We start from the raw sequence: 20,407 nt of genomic DNA, 5'->3' as shown, positions 1-20,407 counted from the left end.
GGCTAATATACTGATCAATGAAATACACAGATCATAAATTCTCGACGTTTTATTTCCAGAAAAAAAGTTCTGTAAATCTTAAACGTACACTGCTTCACCACTATGGCAGACGGCTTTTTTAAAGACTTCAAATGTCCTCTGTCTCATTAACATAGATTTCTGTCTAAGCAAACTCTCTTTAATTGAGTAAATTGCCATAATCTCTTTCTCACTGATAAATGAACGTTGTTCACGGCCAGCGATTAACTGATCACGCATTTTCACCATATTGTCTTTGGGGATTCTTTCAGCTGTGCTCACAAAGTCGTCGTCATCATCAACACTACTATCCTCACGCTTATCTGTATTTAACAGCATTTCACCAATTTTCCCATCACTCGAGGAATGCACAATAGTTGCGTCATTGTTAATGTTCAGCATTTCTTCGATGTCAGCTTCCTGTAATTTATTTACACTTTGTTGTCCGATAAACTTTGTGTGTAAGTTGGAAGGTTTGCTCTCATAGTTTTCTCATCAGTAACACAAAATCCTTCAAAGTCTTTGTCTGTAGGTTCATTTACATCAAACATCATTTTAGGCCACAGTTTGTGCCAAGTGTTTGTTAATGTTGATTCATCAACATCCTTCCAAGCATTAGCAACTACGAAAATGCCTTAACACCAAACTCTTTCAGGAAGCCTTGGATTCCTACCCCTCTGTTGACTGCAGCAAGCACACAATTTAAAAAAAAGTCTTTATACTTGCTCTTCATCAAGCGTAAAATTCCTTGGTCACAAGGCTGTAATACAGATGTCACATTAGGGGGCAAGTAAATGCCGAAGTCATTACATTTCACAAGAAGTTCGGCAGGGGGATGTGTGGAGCAGTTGTCCAGGAACAATAAAATTTTACAGTTTTCTTCCATTCCAGCTTGCCTGCAATGAGCTTGTGCCGCTGGTACGAAGTGGTTACTGAACCAGTCAAAAGATTTCCCTTGTTTGCATAATAATGCACAGGTAAATTGTGTATACCTTTTTAGACGCCTTGGATGTTTGTTTTTACCAATCAGCATTGGCACACCCGAGAATAGTTAACCTGTCTTTCGTATCCTTAAAACCTGTTGGTGCTTTCTCATCAGCCGTTGTTAATGTTTTTCTAGGGATATAGCGCCAGTAGAGAGCTGTTTCATCAGCATTGTAAATTTGTTCAGGGTTAAGGCTTTCGTCCGGTATTATCTTGGCAAATTCGTCAATATAATTTTCAGCTGCTTCATGGTCAGTAGAAGCCTTTTTCACCACAGATTTTCAGATATTTTACACCATTACACTTCTTAAATTTCTGCAGCCAACCTTCTGAATATTGACAGTTGCCGTCAATGTTCAGTTCTTTATGATCTATTCTAGCTTGTTTCATGACCAACAAACCTGTCAGTTGCATACGTTCACTTCTTCGTTGTCAAATCCACTTCATCAACGCACGGTTATGATCTTCATTTTTGCCCTATGCAGTGCTTTTCCTAATTTTCGTTAGTTAATGGTCACCATTGTTACCATAAAACGTCAGTAACTTGTCTTTGTTTCTTTAAACCATATACAGTGATAGTTCCGACACCATATTCTTCAGTAAGATGCTATACAGATTCATCACGATCAAGCTTCTGCAATAATTCCACTTCCTGTGTTATCGATAACGTCAGATGCTTGCTTCCTTTTCTTTTTATTATTGTTATGCATAGGTGTATCTGCAGCTCTTTTTGGCAATTTCACAGTGTAATTAAATGAAGTGAAAAAATACTCAATTGATGCCTGCCAGTGCTGGGTAATGCCGCCACGTGGGTTGAGTGGTGTGGATTTCGCCAAACAAACCTTGTTATGCAAGCATGACTGACGCTGTACACTTCACCAAGAAATCTTTGGATTTCAGACATTTTCGGATTTCAGAATTTTGGATAAAAGATTGTGTGCCTGCAATATCTGTTCTAATAAATCTAAGTAGTTTTTGCTCATTGTTTGATTTGTCTCTCTTTCTTTTTTTATTCACCTGTTTAGCATTCTTTGTCATTTAAGTTCTGCCCAATCTTTTGACTTGTCATTCCATGATTTTGGAATGATCATTTTTTTCAATTTGATCCTATCTTTACTTCCTTAGTTAATCATGGATGGAGTGTCCACACCTTTTTGAATCTATCTTTGTCGTTGACCTATCCCTTAACCTTATTTATGAGTTTGCTCTGCTTTAATATTCTCTCATAACTTCCTTATTTAAGTTTTTAAAAATGCACTAGTCTGAGACTGACTCCTTTCCCCATGAAACTCAATTACAAGGTGATCACTGCTACCAAGGGACCTATTGTTAAGAAATCATTAATCTTGCTCTCGGGTTGTCTCTAGAATGTGTTTCTCCAAGAAATTATCCCAAATACACACTAAGAACTAACCATTATCAAAAGTAGTTTCAATCTGATTGGATCAATCTATATTTGTATTAAAATCATTGTAACTATTGCCATAGCTTTCTCTCAAATCCTCACGATTTAGGCAACATAAGGTTAGGCCAGGAGTGTGATGGAATATCCTCGCTTGCCTGGATGAGTGGAGCCCCAGCAACACAAGAAGTTTGACACCATCCAGGACAAAGCAGCCTGCTTGACTGGCACTATACCCACAAGCATCCACTCCCTCCATCACCGATGCTCAGTAACAGCAGTGTGTAGTATTGTACACGATGCACTGCAGAAATTCACCAAAGATCTTCAGCCAACACCTTCCAAACCATGACCACTTCCAACTAGAAGAACAAAAGCAGATATATGAGAAAACCACTACCTTCAAGTCCTTGTCCAAGCCACTCACCATCCTGACATGGAAATATATTGCTGTTTCTTCACTGTACCTGGAATTCCCACCCAAATGGCAGTATGGGTCAACCCACAGCAAGTAGACTGCATCTGTTCAAGAAGGCAGCTCACGATCACTGTCTCAAAGGCAGGGGACAGGCAATAAATGCTGGCCAGCAATACCCACGTCCCACAAAATGAATTTTAAAAAAAAAACCTCTTGAACCTGCTCTGCCATTTGAGATGATGGCTGATTATCTACTTCTCTGCCTTACTCCTGTGCCACCCCATATCCCTACATGCCTTTAGTAACTAGAAATCTACCAGTCTCTCTTGAACTTAGTAAATGACTGAGCTTCCTTCCAAGATAGAATACTCTGAATCTTCACCATTCTCTGAATTGAAAAAAAATTCACTTTTCAGTGAATAAATGGTAAGCAATTTAGAATGGAGTCTGTTTCCTTGTTCCAGACCCCTCAACCAGGAAATCTCCTTTATGCATTTACCTCTATCACTTTTAAGAAAATGTAAATTTATGAGTTGGTCTTTCATTCTTTCAAATTCCAGAGAATGCAGACCACATTTTCCAAATTTCTCATTGCAAAATAGTCTTTCCATATCAGGGATGAGTTTGGTGATCCTGTGTACTTCATCCTACTGTGTAATTTCTATTAGGAAGCAAAGAAACACTCTCACAAGTGACTTCTTACCTGAAAATGTGTTCTTTGAAATTTATTTCTGGTAACGTATAGGTGTCCTTTCTGTCTTAATTGTGGCAATTTTTATCTATGTAATTTTTTTTATTCATTTTAAAGTGGAAGCTACCTGTGAAAACTAAATCACTGATTAAGACTGTTTAACCACTGCAATATTGTAACACTTCTTTTGAATCGTCTATTTTGTTCCTTGTACGACAAAAAATAGCTTCCAAACTCCAGCATTATTGTTGGTGAATTGCAACTAATGCTATTTTATGACACAAGTATTAAGGATTCAATACATTCATGCTGTTTTTGATTAATCTTCTACTTTTAAATTGATATTTATTTTGTCCCTCAGACTTTCTTTTCAATAATGTTCCCTTTGCTGATATTTGTCTCATATTTATTATCTACAGGTTGTTCTGCTGTAGTGTCTGTTTTGTCTATGCAAATTTGCTTTAATGCGATTGATGAATAGGGGATGCTGTTTCTAAAGTGTGGACTTTTAAAAACATGTGTTTGCTGTAGCATGTTTGTACAATTCTTGTATAGCACAAGGTCGTGCAGGAATGTGACTGTCATGCTACAGAAGAAATGACTATATCTCTTTCTACCTTTCTTTAAACAGTTGGACTACATTCAATAACTTTTGATACCATACCCATAACTTGGGAAGATTGGAAAATAATCCTGTGTTTTTTGTCTTTCATCCTTTAGCATCCTAGGCTATGTTTCATTTGGTTCTGGGGATGTACTATTTTCCAATATGCTAAACCTGTTGATACTTTCTTTCTCACAACTTAATTTCATGTGATATTTTGCACTTGTTCTCCTCTAGTGTAATGTATTTATTGTGCCTCTCATGTGAAAACAGGCACAAAGTACTCATTAAGGACCGTAAGTCCTGTAACCTCCACATCCACACGCAAATTACCCTCACGGTCCCTAATGGGCTCTTAATCTTTCCTGAGTTATCCTCTCACTCTTTTGATACATTTTATAATAGTAAACCTTTAGGCTTTCCTTGATTTTATTTGTCAGTACTGTTTTATTCCCTCTTTGCTTTAAATTTTCCTTTTTTTAAAAAAAATTTCCATGACACACTTTCTATTTCTTTAGGCTTTCTGCAGTATTGATTCTTCCATGTTTGTCATCTGACATCATGACGACTGATATCGGACTAATTGGCCTACAGTTCTCTGTTTTCTGTCTTGGGTTTTCTGCAGCATTCCTTCTTTGGGTTCATGATCTGCTTTTTCTTTTTCTTTTATCCTTCTCTTTAAGTACTTGACATCGAGAGGGCTCTGAATTTGTTTGTTCGCTGACTGAGCCCTCATCATCTCTTTCTTGAATGCCTTCAGCTGATGGTGCACTGATCTATTTTTACACATTTGTTTGTGGACTACTTTAGCAAACTTGCATTTCAGCCTAGTAAAAGGAGCATTTTCCGATTTGAAAACTTTCATTTCTGGTCCTTGCCCTTGCTGGATGTGGACAGTTAATAGATAACAAGAGTTAATGCAATAATTGAACATTCCTTCATGGAAGAATGATGATGCATGTGTAATTTCCTGCCATAACAAGTGATTGAAGTAGGAAGAATTGATGTGTTTTAAGGGGTAATGGGATGCATGTAACAGGGAGAAGGAAAGAGAGAGATAGAGGAAAAAATGGGTCCGATCTTGTGGTCTAGATAAAACTGATGAATCTTTTGTTGTCCTCTCCTTGCAGTATCTGAAACAGAAAATAATGAAGGGTTGCAGCTCAAAAAGGAACATGCGCTCAAGATATTTAATTACATCAACTCTTGGACGCAAAGGTATGTTTACTTTCTATTTATAGAATGACTTTGTAATAACATTTATGTTTTCTGTTAACAAGTAAAAGGAGTAGACAATTTAGCCCCTTGAGCCTTCTTCGCTGATCTCCCCTTGACTTGAACTCCACTTTCCTGCCTGCTTCCTATAAACTCTTTAACTCATTACTAATTGTACATCTGTCTGTCTCCTCAAATTTATTCAGTATCCTGATGTCCCCTGCACTTTGGGGTAGTGAATTCTACTATTTTACTGAATTCCCCTTTTGAGAGAAGTAATTTCTCCTCCTCTCTGTTTCAAGACTGCCACCCTTGGCCTAAAACTATGATTTATCATTCTAAATTGTCCCACAGAGGAAGCATCCCCTTTTGTGTTTACTTTATCAACTCACTTTTTTAACATTTTGTATGCCTCAATTATATTTCCTCTCATCCTTCTAAACTCTGAGACATACAGAGACACAGAACGTTTTTAAAAAAAGTGGTAGACCAGCAACTGCTTGAACCTGCTCCTCTGTTCATTACAATCATGATTTACATTTAGTCTTGGCTGCACTTTCTTGTTTGCTTCCAGATTTCTTGATTCCATGAAACAAAAGTCAGTCTGTCTGGTTGTTATATTCAACAATGAAGTATGTATAAACCTCTGAGGTAGAGATTTCAAAGATTCACAAATTTTTGAACAAATAAATTTCTCTTCGAAGTCTTAAATAATCTGCCTCTTATGGTCACCTGGTCAGCCCTTTCAGAATCTATTGTGTTTCAATGGAATCAACTCTTACTCTTCCAATTTCCAGACAGCACAGGTTGGATTTATTTTGCAACCTGACCTGGGACAGCTCCCTCAGCCCAGGAGCTAACTACACTTCTTAGATAGGGAGATCAAAGCCGTACACAATAGTTGATCAAACTCCTGTTCAATTTTAGCAGGGCTTCTCAATTCAGTCATTTGGCATTAAAAGGTGAATATGCCATTTGCTTTCCTGCTGCATTTACACGCTAATATTCTATGCTTCTTGTAAGTATATACCCTAGATCTCTAAACAGCAACATTCATCGTTCTAAAAAAAAGTTGGCTTTTTTATTTTTACTACCGAAGTGAATAATCTGTTACTTCTCTGCATTATGCTTAGTTGTTGCTTATTCACTTAACCTATCTGTCTGTCTCTGTCCCTGCAGCCTCAATTTGTCTGCACACCTTATATTCTCATGCAGCTTTGCAATGTCAGCAAATTTAGATATGTTTCCCTCTGTCCTTTGGTTTAGGTATTTCAAGTAAACTGTAAACATCATCTGAAGACTCACTAATCACAGCCTCCAAACTGAAAATGCCCTGTTTATTCCTACTTGCCAGCAGTTAACAAATCCTCTTTCCATGGAAATTTGTTGCCCTTAACCCCATGACCCCTTGTTTGGTGAGACCCCCTTATCAAATGCCTTTTTGAAATCCCAAAATAGAAATGTAACACATAGGAGCTGTAGCCTTTTGGCTCCTTGAGCCACATCATGGCCAATATACCTCACACTTATGTTTTTGCACTATTTCCATATCCCTCAATATCTTTAATAAATGGAAATATATCAGTCTGTCTTGAATATACCCACTGACTGAGTCTCCATAGCCTGATGCAGTAGAGAATTGCGAACATTCACCATCTTCAGAATTAAAAAAAAAACTTCTTCCTCTTAATGCTAAATAGTATACCTCTTTTATTTTGAGCCTGTCCTCTGTAGACTCCTTGATGCCATCACATGGATCATCCTTCCTGCATTAACCCTGCTGAGCTCAGTGGGAAATTTGTATGCTTCAATCAAATCACATCTCATGGTGTCTCTGTACCATGGTACATACAATTGCAACAAGACTTTTTTTTTAACTCCAGTATTTCTTTTGTAATAAAGACCATATATCATTTGTTTTCTTAATTTATTTGCTGCACCTGCATACTTCCAGTTATTTATGAATAAGGACACCCAAGTCACCTTTAGATATTAACACTTCTAAACTTTATTCATTTTAAGACACATCCTGCATTTCAGTTCTTCCCACCAAGGAGAATAACTTCACATTTTTCCATATTATAATTCCATTTTCATCATTCGTTTAGCCTATCTAAATCCCCGTGATGTGTTACCTAAACTGCACCTACTGGATCCCATGAATCTAACCTACGAATTACATCTTTGAAATAACTCTGAATTAATTTCATAAACGTAATTTCCCGTTTGTAAAGTCATGTTAAATTTGATGATTCTGACAAGATTTTCTTTGTGAGTTGTTGAGACTTCTTTAATAAATTTTGGACTTTACCCAGTGACTGACGTCTGACTAATTGGCTTGTAGTTCCCTGTGTTCTCTCCCTTCCTTGATCGAATAGCGATGTTACCTCTACACACTTCAAATTCATGGGACTGTTATAGAATCTAGGCAATTTTGGAAAATAATAATCAGTATGTTGACTATCTCTGCAGCTACCTTTTTTTAGAATCCTAATATGTGGACTGTCATATCCTGGGTTAGGGTTTAATTCTTTAAATTTTCTCTAAGTTTTCACTAATATTAACTATTTTATGTATCTGTCCCTCTTCTATTAGCTCCTTACACACACTTTCTGGTGTGTAATTTGTGTCTTTCACTGTGAAGGCAGACGTATACAATATTTGCCCATGTTTTTGCCATTTTCTTTTTCCCCATGATTCTCTGCTGTTTCTGCCCCTAAGCGACAGACCTTTTTACTTTAACAACGCATCTTTTTATATACTTGTAAAAGCTATTAGGATCTGTTTTTATATTCCTGACTAGCTTGCTGTCATACCCTTTATTTCTTTTCCTGTATATCCACTATTTATTTGTTGGCTCTTAGCTGGTTTCTATAGGACTCTCAATCCTCATAGTTAGACATATATTTAGCAACGTTTTAAGTCTTTTTATTACTATCCTTAACTTTGTTTAAGCTGTAGATCAATCAATTATTATTTCTTTTTTGCTGAGTTTTTTATTAGTATGTATTTTTATTGAACACTTCTTTTAATTGTTTCTTGAAAAAAGTTCCACTGTTTATTCATTGTCATACCTTTTTCATTTACTTACCTAGTCAACTTTAGTGACCTTCCCCTCTACCTCTGTAACTAGCTTTTAGATTAGATTAGCTTCCTTACAGTATGGAAACAGGCCCTTAGGCCCAAACAACTCCGGCCCTCTGAAGAGTAACCCACCCAGACCCATTCCCTTACCCTATATTTACCCCTGACTAATGCACCTAACACTGGGCAATTTAACATGGCCAGTTCACCTCACCTGCATATCTTTTGGATTGAAGGAGGAAACCCAAGCAGACATGGGGATAATGTGTAAACTCCACACAGACAGTCACGCAAGGCACAAATCTAACCCGGGTCCTGATGTTGTGAGGCAGCATTGCTAGCCACTGTGGTCTGCCATCCCACCCTGCTTTGTTTAGGTTTAAGATTCTTGTTTGGGCTTGAGTATGTTGCGTTCAAACTTAATATGATATTGAATTGCGTTGTGGTAACAAGATGTCTTCTCATGGATCATTTTACTGTGCAATTACAAATTAACCCATTCTCATTACATAATATTAGTTCTGAATTAGATTTATCTTTCTTTGTTTCCATAATGTATTGTTCCAGGAAATGTTGCAAGAATATTTCATAAATGCATTTTCTCGACTACCTTAATTTGATTGGGTCAGACAATATGAAGATTAACGCCCCCCACCATTATTACACTCTTTGATTAAGCTCCATCTGTTTATTTGTTTGTTCAATGACACTGCTGTTGTTGGAATATTTAAAGTACTCCCATTTGTATTTCTAGACCATTGTAATTTCTCATCTAACCTATGTTCATTCTGACTCGGCCTGATCTGGGGCACGTCTTTTCTGACTAAAAGTAATTAGGAAGGCAAAATGGAATTTTTGCATTTATCACTAAAAGAGTAGAGAATGAAAATGAGGGAGTGTTGCTGTAACTGTCCAAAATATTAGTGAGACTGCACCTGGAGTATTGCATACAGTTTTAGTTTCTGTACTTGAGAAGGGATGTTCAAAGTTTGTGCGAAGATTTGTAGCTCAGGTGCTCGTTGTTGTGGTTCTGTTCGCCGAGCTGGGAATTTGTGTTGCAGACGTTTCGTCCCCTGTCTAGGTGACATCCTCAGTGCTTGGGAGCCTCCTGTGAAGCGCTTCTGTGGTGTTTCCTCCAGCATTTATAGTGATTTGTATCTGCCGTTTCCGGTTGTCAGTTCCAGCTGTCCGCTGCAGTGGCTGGTATATTGGGTCCAGGTCGATGTGCTTGTTGATTTGAATCTGTGGATGAGTGCCATGCCTCTAGGAATTCTCTGAAATTCCTAGACAAGCAACATGAGTTTGACTGGGACAACACTACTATCCTAGGACAAGCCAAACAGAGAACAGCCAGGGAATTCCTAGAGGCATGGCACTCATCCACTGATTCAATCAACAAGCACATCGACCTGGACCCAATATACCGGCCACTGCAACGGACAGCTGGAACTGACAACTGGAAGCGGCAGATTCAAACCACTATAAACGCCGGAGGAAAGATCACAGAAGCACTTCACAGGAGGCTCCCAAGCACTGAGGATATCATCTAGACAGGGGATGAAACGTCTGCAACACAAATTCCCAGCTCGGCAAACTGAACCACAACAATGAGAAGGGATGTAGTTGCACTGAAGGCTGTTCAAGGAAGGTTTGTTACATTTATTCCAGAGACTAAGGTTTGATCTTATCTTATGAAAGGAAGTTGAGCAGTTTAGACCTATAGTTTCTGGTGTTAGAAGAAATGGTGGACTGAGAATCGTGTGGATCATGCAACTGCTCCTGAGATTCAGGCTTATTTCTATACTTCAAGATTTCTTACAGCTGTTACATTTCAGTAGTATAGGTGCTCAATCCTTTATCTGAAATACTCGGGACCAGCTGGTTGTCGGAAATCAGAATTTTTCAAATTTCCGAGTAATTGATAGTTTGGTGAAATTTATAAAAAAATCTTAGTGGAAGAGTAGACTCAGAGTAAAATGGACCTTGAGACAGAATTGAGGCCTGTCAGTGCTGGGCCACGCCCACCCATGTTGCATCTGAGTGGCACGCATCAAGTGGGTGTTGACTTGGGTTAACTGTTTGTGTGCCAAACAGCCTTGTTAATGAGAAAAGCACTTCACAAAACAGCCTTTGGACTTTGGAGCTTTTCGGATTTCTGATAAAGGGTTGTCAACCTGTATAAGATTTTTATTTTGAATCATTTTTTGGCTCTTTTATAATCAAAAATGCAAACGTGCATGTTTTTTTCAAACTGAATTCTGTTAACATGTAGAATTATACACTTAGAAGAATTTTTTTTAAATTGCGGAGGAGTTTTTTTTAAAACAGTTATGTTTACGGAACTTCTGGAGAGGCCTACACATGGATGGCTCTGGAGTGAGTTTTGTTTTGGTCAGAAGTTTGAAAGCTGTCTGCTGGACCACTTGAGGAACAATGTTTTGGAAAAAAAAAATGATTGTTCAACTAAGTGGCTGATTTTATTTAAGAGTTTTTTTTTGCATGCTTAATATTAGGTCTTTGGTAAGGAAAGATGGTTTACTTCATATATAAGGTGCTGTTGTAAGTTGCTTCCTTGTAGGCCAAATGTTATTGAGGGCATACAAGACATGTAGACTTAGATGGCTAGTAGATTTAGAGAAGTGATAACACAGTAGGATCAGTCAGATAGATGAATGACTGACTGACTGACTCAGGAAAGTGAGAAGGTAGTTTAGAGGTCTCCTATCTCCCCTAGTGGCTATTCTTCTCTCAAACAAATACAACATTTTAGGGACTGCTGAAAAGGTTAGCCTCTAAGGAAAATAGAAGAGGCAGTCAGATCTTGGGCACTAAAAATGAAGCTTATGTTAGGTGGGGTTTGACAAAATGTAATAGAATAATTTGTAATAGAGGATTCTACTGTCAGGAACATAGATTCACATTCACTGTCATAGAATTTCCTATGATGGTGTGTTGTTTTCCTGGTGCTACGGTTAAGGATGTCTCAAAGTTTGAAGCAATTGTCAAAGGGGAGAATGAGAAATCTGAAATTATTGTGCACATTGATAGGAATGACATAGGGAAAGGGTTAAGACTTTACAGAGTGAATATATAATTATTATCAAGAGTAGTCATCTCCTGGTTTACTTCTGGTCTCGAGCTTGAATGAAGGAAAGAATAAAAGAATAAAGGAGGTGAATCATTGGCTAAAGAGTTGGTACAATGTTCAGGGATTTGGGTTTTTCGATCATTGAGATCTCTTTGGGGCATAACTAGCAAAATAAATGGATGAGGATGGCTTTGAATCTGAAAATACAAGTTAATTAGAAATGACAGACCAGAACAAGTCAGAGAACAAAGTAACACTGAAGCAATAAACTGCATTTGTTGCAATGCAAGGGGTCTATGGTAAAGCTGATGAACTTGGCATGCTTGGGAACATGGGATTGGGATAGGATAGCTATCACCGAAACTTGGCTGAAGGATGGTCAGGAGCTCAATATTCTGGGTTTCAGATGCTATGGAAGGGTAGAAAGAGAAGTCAAAGAGAAGGGGGAGTGGTATTTTTGATTCAGGAAAACATTACTGCTGTAACTAGAGAAGATATTTCTGAAAAATAGTCCAGTGAAAACGAGTTGAAATTAGAAATAAAAAAAAGGAATGATCACCTTGATCACTATAGACCCCCAATAATCAGAAGGAAATTGAGGAGCCAATATGTCAAGATCTCTCCGAGATGTAAGAATAGTAAGTTGTAATAGTAGGTGATTTTAATTTTCCAGACATTGACTGGGACTACCATAGAATTAAAGGTTTGGAAGGTGAAGAATTTGTTAAATGTGTTCAAGAGAATTTTCTTCATCAATATGTAAATGTTCTGACTAGAGAAGGAGCAAAATGTGACCACATTTTTGGTAATAAAACTGACAAGTGACTGAAGTGAAAGTGGGGGAGCACTTTGGATCAAGTGATCATTATTCTATTTGTTTTAAAACAGTTATGGAAAAGGATAAACTTTTCATAAAAGTTAATGTTTTAAATTTGTTAGACAAATTTTAATGGTATAAGACAATTTCTAAAATTGATTGGCAGGTAAAAGGACGTCTGATAAGTGGGAGGCTTTCAAAAGTGTAATAATGAAACTTCAGAACTGTTGTCTTTTCATTCTAATGGAAAAATAAGACCAAGTAGGATTTAAAGAACAATGGATGAATAAAAATAGAGGTTTTAGTCAAGAATAAAAATAGAATCCTATATTAGATATAAACAACTGGATTCAAATTAATCTCTTCAACAGTATAAAGTGTGTAAAGGCATTATTTAAGAGGGGGATCAGGAAGGCGAAGAGAGGATATGAGACGGCCTTAGCCTTGACAAATAAGGCTAATCTAAAGAGATTCTACAAGTATATTAAGAGTCAGAGTCACTAGAAAGAGAGAGCAGTGCCCCTTAAAGATCAAAGAAGTCATCTTTGTGTTGAACTTCAGGAGATGGGAGAGATATTAAATGAATATTTTATACCTGTTTTTACTGTGGAGAAAGAAATGGAGGCTAGAGAAGTCGGGGAAATAAATATTGATATTTTGAAACCTATTCACATTACAGAAGAGTAGGTTTCAGAAAATATAAAGGTGGATACATCTCTGGGACTTGATTTCGTGTATCCCAGGACTTTGTGAGAATTTAGGGAGGAAATTACATGGCCCCTTGCCGAAATATTTGTATCATCTATAAATATGGTGAAGTGCTGGATGGCTGGAGAGTGGTGGCTAATGTTGTCATTCTGTGTAAGAAGGGATGTAATGAGAGGCCTGAGAACTATGGACCTGCGAGTCTGAATTTGGTGGTGGGGAGTTGTTTGAAGTGATTCTGAAATATAGGATTTATATGCATTTGGAGAGGTAAGGAATGATTAAGGATAGTTAGCATGGTTTTGTGCAAAGGAAATTGTGTCACACAAAGCTAATTTGAGTTTTTTGAACAAGTAGCCAAGAAGATTGTTGGCAGAGTGGTTACTTGGACTTTGTTTACTTGGACTTTAATGAAGACTTTGACAAGGTTTTGCATGATAAACTAATTACTAAAGGTATATCATGTGAGATTCGGGGTCAAACTTGCTAATTGGATCTAAAATTGGCTTAACAGCAAGAGACAGTGATGGTGGAGAGCTGTTTTTTGGAATGGAGGCTTGTGACCGGCAGTGTTCCACCGGGATCAGTGCTGGGTCCACTTTTGTTTGTCATTTATAAAAATGATTTTGGGTGAGAATATAAGAGGCTTGGTTACTAAGTTTGTGGATGACACCAAGATTTGTGGTATAGTGGACAGTGAAGAAGGTTATCTTCACTGGCTAAGAGATCTTGGCCAATGGAATTTAGTTTGGATAAATGTGAGGTATTGGATTTTTGTAAAACAAACAGGGGCTTTTGGTAGTGTTGGAGAATAGAGACCTAGGGATTGAGGTACACAATTCTTGAAGTTTCTATCACAAATAGATAAGGTGGTTAAGAAAGTGTTTAGCACACTTGTCTTCATTACTCAGACCTTTTGAGTAAAAGGAGTTTGGGTGCTATGTTGAAGTTGTACAGGACATTGATGAGGCTTCTTCTGGAGTACTGTGTCCAGTTCTGGTCACCCGATAATAAGGAGATTATTAAGATAGAGAGAATTGAGAACAGATTTTTTGCCAGGATGTTGCTTGGAATGGAAGGTTTGAGTTATAAGGAGAGGCTGGATAGGCTGGGACTTTTTTTCGATGGAGCATGGGCACTTGAGGTGACCTTAAAGAGGTTTATAAAATCATGAGTATAGATAAGGTGAATGCCAGGTGTCTTTTGTCTAGGATGGGGGATATCAAGACTAGGACATTTTTAAGATGAGAGGAGAAAGATTTTAAAACGACTTATGGGGCAATTTTTTTTTTTACAGTGGTGGATGTGAATACAGTCAACGTTTAAAAGACATTTAGATAAGTATGTGAATAAGAAATGTTTGGAGGGATATGGGTCAAGTGCAGGTAGGACTAATTTAGTTTGGGATTATGGTCAGCATTGGACTGAAGGGTCTGTTCCCATGCTGTATGTTTCTGTGAATAAGAGGAGATCAAGTCGAGGTATATAAGATGCTAAACTGAATTGATGAAGTAAATGTAGAAAGGGTTGTTCTCGCATGTAGAATGAGATGTCATGGTTTTAGGATGAAGGGTAGCAGATTTAAAATGGAGAGAAAAGGAATTGCTTCTCACACAGGGTAATGAATCTGTGGAATTCACTACACCAGAGCATTGTGGATGCCAGGACATTGAATAACATTGAGGAAATAGATTTTTTAAAAAATTAGTAATGTGTTAAAGAGCTGTGGAGAGCAGGCAGGAAAGTGGAGTTGAGACAGATGAGATTAGCCATAGTTGTATTGAATGAAATATAGACTCAAGGAACTGGATTGTCTACTTCAGCTCCTAGTTCTTATGTTCACCACCATCCTTTTGTTGTCAGGATGATTTCTTCGACATTGCCTTGCTGCCTTTCTGTAAAAATGTGTGTCCCCTATACTACTTATTCCCCAACTTTGGTCACCTTTGTCACCATGTTTCTGTGTGGATGATTAAATCTAAACCATTTATCACTATTTGTACCACAAGTTCATCTATCTTAAATTGTAGAGTATGTTTTAATTAATTCAGGGCGCTGGACTTTGCTACCTCACCAGTATCTTATTACCCATGACTAGTTACCCTTGAGAATATGGTAGTGAGCTGCCTTCTTAAATCACTGTAGCCCACCTGGTATTGCGAGGGAGTTCGAGAATTTTGAACCAGCTTGCAGTAAAGGAATACTGATATTGCTCCAAGTCTGAGGCTTGGTTGGGAACTGGTGGTGTTCCAAAGTTGCTAGTTGTAGGCTTTGGAAAGTGCTGTCCAAGGAGTGTTGCTGAATTTCTGTAGTGCATGTTGTAGACACTGCTGCAAATGAGTATCAGTGATGCAAGAATTGAATGTTTGTAAATGTGAACTCCAGCAACTCCTAAATGTTATGAAGCTTATTGAGTATTTGTTGGAGATGTGCATCTGGGCAAATGGGTAATACTTCATCGTCTGGAACTTGTGACTTGTACACAGGCTTTGGAGAGTTGGGAAATTAGTTCTTAATTCTAGCCTCTAACCTGCTCTTGTAGCCACAGTATTTATGTGGCTGGTCCAATTGAGTTTTTGCCAGAATGTAGATAGTGGGGTATTCAAAAAAGGTAATTCTATTGAACGTCAAGTGAAGTTAGATTCTTTCATTTCAGATGGTCATTGCATAGCTCTTGTGTGGCATGTTAAATGTTAACCTAAGCCTGGATATTGTCCAGGTCTTCTTACATTTTGGGCAGGTACTACTTCAGCATCTGAGTTGACATGAATGGTGAATGAACATTGTGCAATCAAGTGCACCTTGCCACTTCTGATCTTTTTATAAGGGAGGGGAAGTCATTGATGAAACAGCTGAAGCTGTTTTGGCCTAGGCACTACTAGAGCATTTCCCTGAGGAATTCTGTCAGAGCTGCCCTGGACCTGAGATGATTGTTCTTCACTAACCACTATCCATCTTCCTTTGTGATGGGTGTGACTTCAACTTGCATAGAGGTTTTCACCTGACTCTCATTGACTCCAGTTTTGCTAGGGGCCTCTTGATGCCAAATGCTTTAATATTAAACACTGGAATTCAGCTCTTTTGTCCATGTTTCAACGAAGGCTATAATGAGTTCAGAACTGTATAGTCTTGGCAGACCTGAAAACGAGCTAACACTGCTGATGACCCATTCCATCACTTTGCTGATGTTAGTGAATAGACTGATGGGGTGGCAATTTGCCAGGATGGATTTTTGCTGCTTTTTTTGTGGAAGAGACATACCTTGGTAATTTTCCACGTTTTACTGGGTAGATGCCAGTGGTGTGAACATACTGGAATAGCTTGGCTAGGGATGTGGCAAAATCTGGTCACAAGTCTTCAGTACACTACTGAAATATTGTCAGGGTCTATAGCTTTTGCAGTATCCAATACCTTTTGCCTGTTTTTAGTATCATGTGGAGTCACTTGAATTGATTGAACACTGGCATCTGAGATGCATGGACCTCTGATGGAAAGAGAGATGGATCATACACTTGAATTTCTGGCTGATGATTGTTGCACATGTTTCAGCATTGGCTTTTTCACTGATGTTTTGGATTCCCCCATCATTAATGATCAACATACTTGTGGAACCACCTTCTCCAATGAATTGTTTAATTGTCCACCACCATTGGCTGCTAGATTTGTCAGAACTGCAGAGATTAAATTGCAGTGATGAACTGAGCCCAAGTATTGATCCATGCCCTATGATGTTGTGGCCATAATGGAGACGCGGGTCTCACAGGGGCAGAAATGGTTGCTAGATGTTCCAGGGTTTAGGACGTTTAAAAAGAACAGGGAGGGTGGGAAAAAGAGAAGGGGGGTGTAGCATTGCTAATCAGAGAGTGCATCACAGCTACAGAAATGAAAGTTGTTGAGGAAGGTTTGCCTATTGAGTCAGTGGGTGGAAGTGAGGAACAGCAAAGGAGCAGCAACCTCATTGGGGGTTTTCTACAGACCCTCTAATAGCAGTAGGGAGACTAAAGAACCATTAAGCCGACAGATTTTGGAACAATGCAGATGTAGCAGGGTTGTTATGAGTGACTTCAACTTTCCCAATATTGACTGGAACCTCCTTAGTGCAGATGGTTTGGATAGAGCCGTTTTTGTCAGGTGCGTTCAGGAGGGTTTTCTTACTCAGTATGTAGACAGGCCGACGAGGGGAGGGGCCATTTTGTATTTGGTGCTCGGCAATGAGCCAGTACAGGTGTCAAATCTCGTGGTGGGAGAACACTTTGGTGACAGTGACCACAACTGCTTCACATTTACCATAGTGTTGGAGAGGGAAAGGAGCAGTTAGAGGGAAGATATTTAGATGTGGAAAAGGAAATTATGATGCTATCGGACTGGAGTTAGGAAGTACAGACTCTGAACAATTGTTCCAAAGAAGGGGCAAGCAGACATGTGGAGACTGTTTAAGGAGCAGTTGTTGCGAGTGATGCATGAATTTTTTTCCTCTGAGACAGGTAAGTAGGGGTAAGATTAAGGAGGCTTGGATGATGAGATCAGAGGAGCTTCTCGTCAAAAGGAAGAAAGCAGCTTATGTAAGGTGGAGGAAGCAAGGATCTTGCAAAGCTTTAGAGGATTACAGGCTTCTAGAAAGGAGCTCAGAAATGGACTGAGGCAAGGCATGAGGAAGGCTTGGTAGGAAGGATTAGGGAGGACTCGAGGGCATTTTACTCATACGTGAAGAATAAGAGAATGATCAGAGACAAGGTAGGGCCGATCAAGGATAGCGTAGGGAGCTTGTTCATGGAGTCTGAGCTGATAGGGGAAGCCCTAAATTAGTTTTTTGCCTCAGTTTTCACTAAGGAAATGTGAATGAGAACTTTGAGGAGCCGGGATATGGGCTTGAACAGATCAAGATTGATGAAATTGATGTGTTAGAAATTTAAGATTGATAAGTCCCCAGTACCAGACCAGATTTATCATAGATTGCTCCAGGAAGCGAGAAAGGAGGTTACTAAGCAGCTGGTGAAGATCTTTGCTTCCTCACTCTTTACGAGAGTCATACCAGAGGATTGGAAGGAGGCGAATGTTCCTCTTTTCAAGAAAAGTAATAGGGAAATCCGTGGCAGTTACAGACCAGTCTGTCTTTCGTCTGTGATCTGCAAGGTTTTGGAAAGAATTCTGAGGGTTAGGATTTATGACTATTTGGAAAAGCATAGTGTGATTAAAGACCGTCAGCATGGCTTTGAGGGGCAGGTTGTGCCTAACTAGTCTTATTGAGTTCTTCGAGGAGGTGACAAGACAGGTCGACAAAGGTCGAGCAGTAGATGTGGTGTATATGGACTTAAGCAAGGCATTTGATAGGGTTCCCCATGGTAGGCTCATTCATAAAATCAGGAGGTATGGGATACAGGGAAATTTGGCTATCCGGATTCAGAATTGGTTGGCTGACAGAAAGCAGAGTGGTTGTGGATGGAAAGTATTCTACTTGGAGGTCACTGTTGAGTGGTGTCCTGCAGGGCTGTGTTCTTGGGCCTCTGCTGTTTGTAGTTTTTATAAATGACTATGATGAGGAAATTGAGGGGTGGGTTAGAAAAAATTTGCAGACACAAAGGTTAGAGGTGCAGTTGATGGTATTGAGGGCTATTGCAGGCTGCAGTGTGACATAGACAGGATGCAGAGCTGGGATGAGAAATGGCAGGTGGAGTTCAACCTGGATAAATGCAAAGTGATGCAGTTTGGAAGGTCGAACTTGAATACTGAATGTAGGATTAAAGACAGGATTCTTGGCAGTGTGGGGGAACAGAGGGATCTTGGTGTTCAAGTACATAGATCCCTCAAAATTGCCACTCAAGTGGATAGGGTTAAGAAAGCATATGGTGTTTTGGGGATCGAGTTTGAGCCGCGAGGTTTTGCTACAGCTCTACAAGTCCCTGGTGAGACCACACTTAGAATATTGTGTTCAGTTCTGATCACCCTACTATAGGAAAGATACAGAGGCTTTGGAGAGGGTGCAAAGAAGGTTTACCAGGATGCTGCCTGGACTGGAGGGCTTGCCTTCTGAAGAGAGGTTGACTAAGCTTGGACCTTTCTCTTTGGAGAGGAGGAGGAAGAGAGGTGACCTAATCGAGGTATACAAGGTAATGAGAGGCATAGATAGAGTCAATAGCTAGAGACATTTCCCCAGGGCAGGATTGACTGGGACGAGAGGTCATAGTTTGAAGATATTAGGAGGAAGGTATTGAGGAGATGTCAGAGGTAGGTTCTTTACGTAGAGAGTTGTGAATGCATGGAATGTGTTGCCAGCGATGGTGGTGGAAGCAGAGTCATTCGGGACATTTAAGCACCCGCTGGACATGCACATATTCAGCAGTGAATTGAGGGGTGCGTAGGTAAGATTATTTTATTTTACATTAGGATTAATCCTCGGCACAACATCATGGGCCGAAGGGCCCGTTCTGTGTTGTACTTTTCTATATTCTATAAATCTGGTTTGTTGGTTGTGGATCAGACTTCAGTTTGCCTATAACTTATTCTTCTACTGTTTGGCAAACAAGTTGTCCTGTTTTGTGGCTTTACCAGCTTGACATCTCATTTTTAGGTATGCTTGGTGCTGCTCCTGGCAACCCCTCCTGAACTCTTCATTGAACCAGGATTACATCTTCTCCCCTGATGGTAAAGTGGGGAGGGTATGCTTTACACTTAAAGAAAATACCTGAAATTGCGCCTTTTGCTGTGATGGGATTTGAACGGAGTCTCTAGAGTGTGTTGATAGTCTGATGAAAGTATTTAGCTTTTGCCTCTTAAGTTTTGGGTTTATGTTTTAAAATATGTTAGTGGTTTTTCTGCATTTCAGTTGCAACATCCAAAATAGACACTTTTTCATATTATTGATATTCTATCTTAAAATAAATTGGTGTGTTGCAGTATTCTGTTTAAAAATACTGAAAATCTTTAAGACTACTGCACTTAGAGTCATAGAGATGTACAGCATAGAAACAGACCCTTCGGTCCAACCTGTCCATGCCGACCACTTAGGCAGTTTTACATTTATGTTCTCCTGCAATGTATACAAATCCCATATGTGGTGTTGTGATTTGAGTTTTCACTCACTATTTTATTCATTCTTTTTAGCTAAAGCTTGAACTACTGATGTAGTGTCTTTCAAATAGCTAATAAAAACTGGTGCTATTTTATTCCTAGAATCTGTATTTAGTTGCAAGGTTAGCCACAAGGTGTCACAATGGGGAAACCTGTGTATTTGATTGCCCACTGGTCTCAATCCTGTTTGTAAAGGTAAGAAGGAAATCTCACGTGTGAATCAAATTCAGATTTGTAAATAGAAAAGAAACTTCCCTCTATATCATGCCAAACGAAAGGATCATTTTCCTTTTAACTCCAATCATTGAGGGAA

General features: G+C 38.9%; 1 protein-coding gene across 6 annotated transcripts in view; it reads left to right on the top strand.

Annotated features, from left to right (window-relative positions):
• The window catches only part of usp34 (ubiquitin specific peptidase 34), a 381,006-nt gene that overhangs the window by 45,459 nt on the left and 315,140 nt on the right, over positions 1–20,407 (top strand). For all 6 annotated transcript variants that reach the window (XM_087991428.1, XM_087991429.1, XM_043696074.2 and 3 more), the window contains exon 2: positions 5,248–5,335. In XM_087991428.1, the coding sequence (XP_087847554.1) occupies positions 5,248–5,335 (88 nt within the window). The remainder of the gene's footprint in view (positions 1–5,247; positions 5,336–20,407) is intronic.

The sequence above is a fragment of the Chiloscyllium plagiosum genome, unplaced genomic scaffold (genome assembly GCF_037043375.1).
Source record: "Chiloscyllium plagiosum isolate Xiang-an unplaced genomic scaffold, Cpla_swu_hap1 HiC_scaffold_10, whole genome shotgun sequence".
NCBI classification, from domain to species: Eukaryota; Metazoa; Chordata; class Chondrichthyes; order Orectolobiformes; family Hemiscylliidae; genus Chiloscyllium; species Chiloscyllium plagiosum.
The sequence above is the reverse complement of the archived record's forward strand: the minus strand, read 5'-3'. Positions and strand labels throughout refer to the sequence as shown.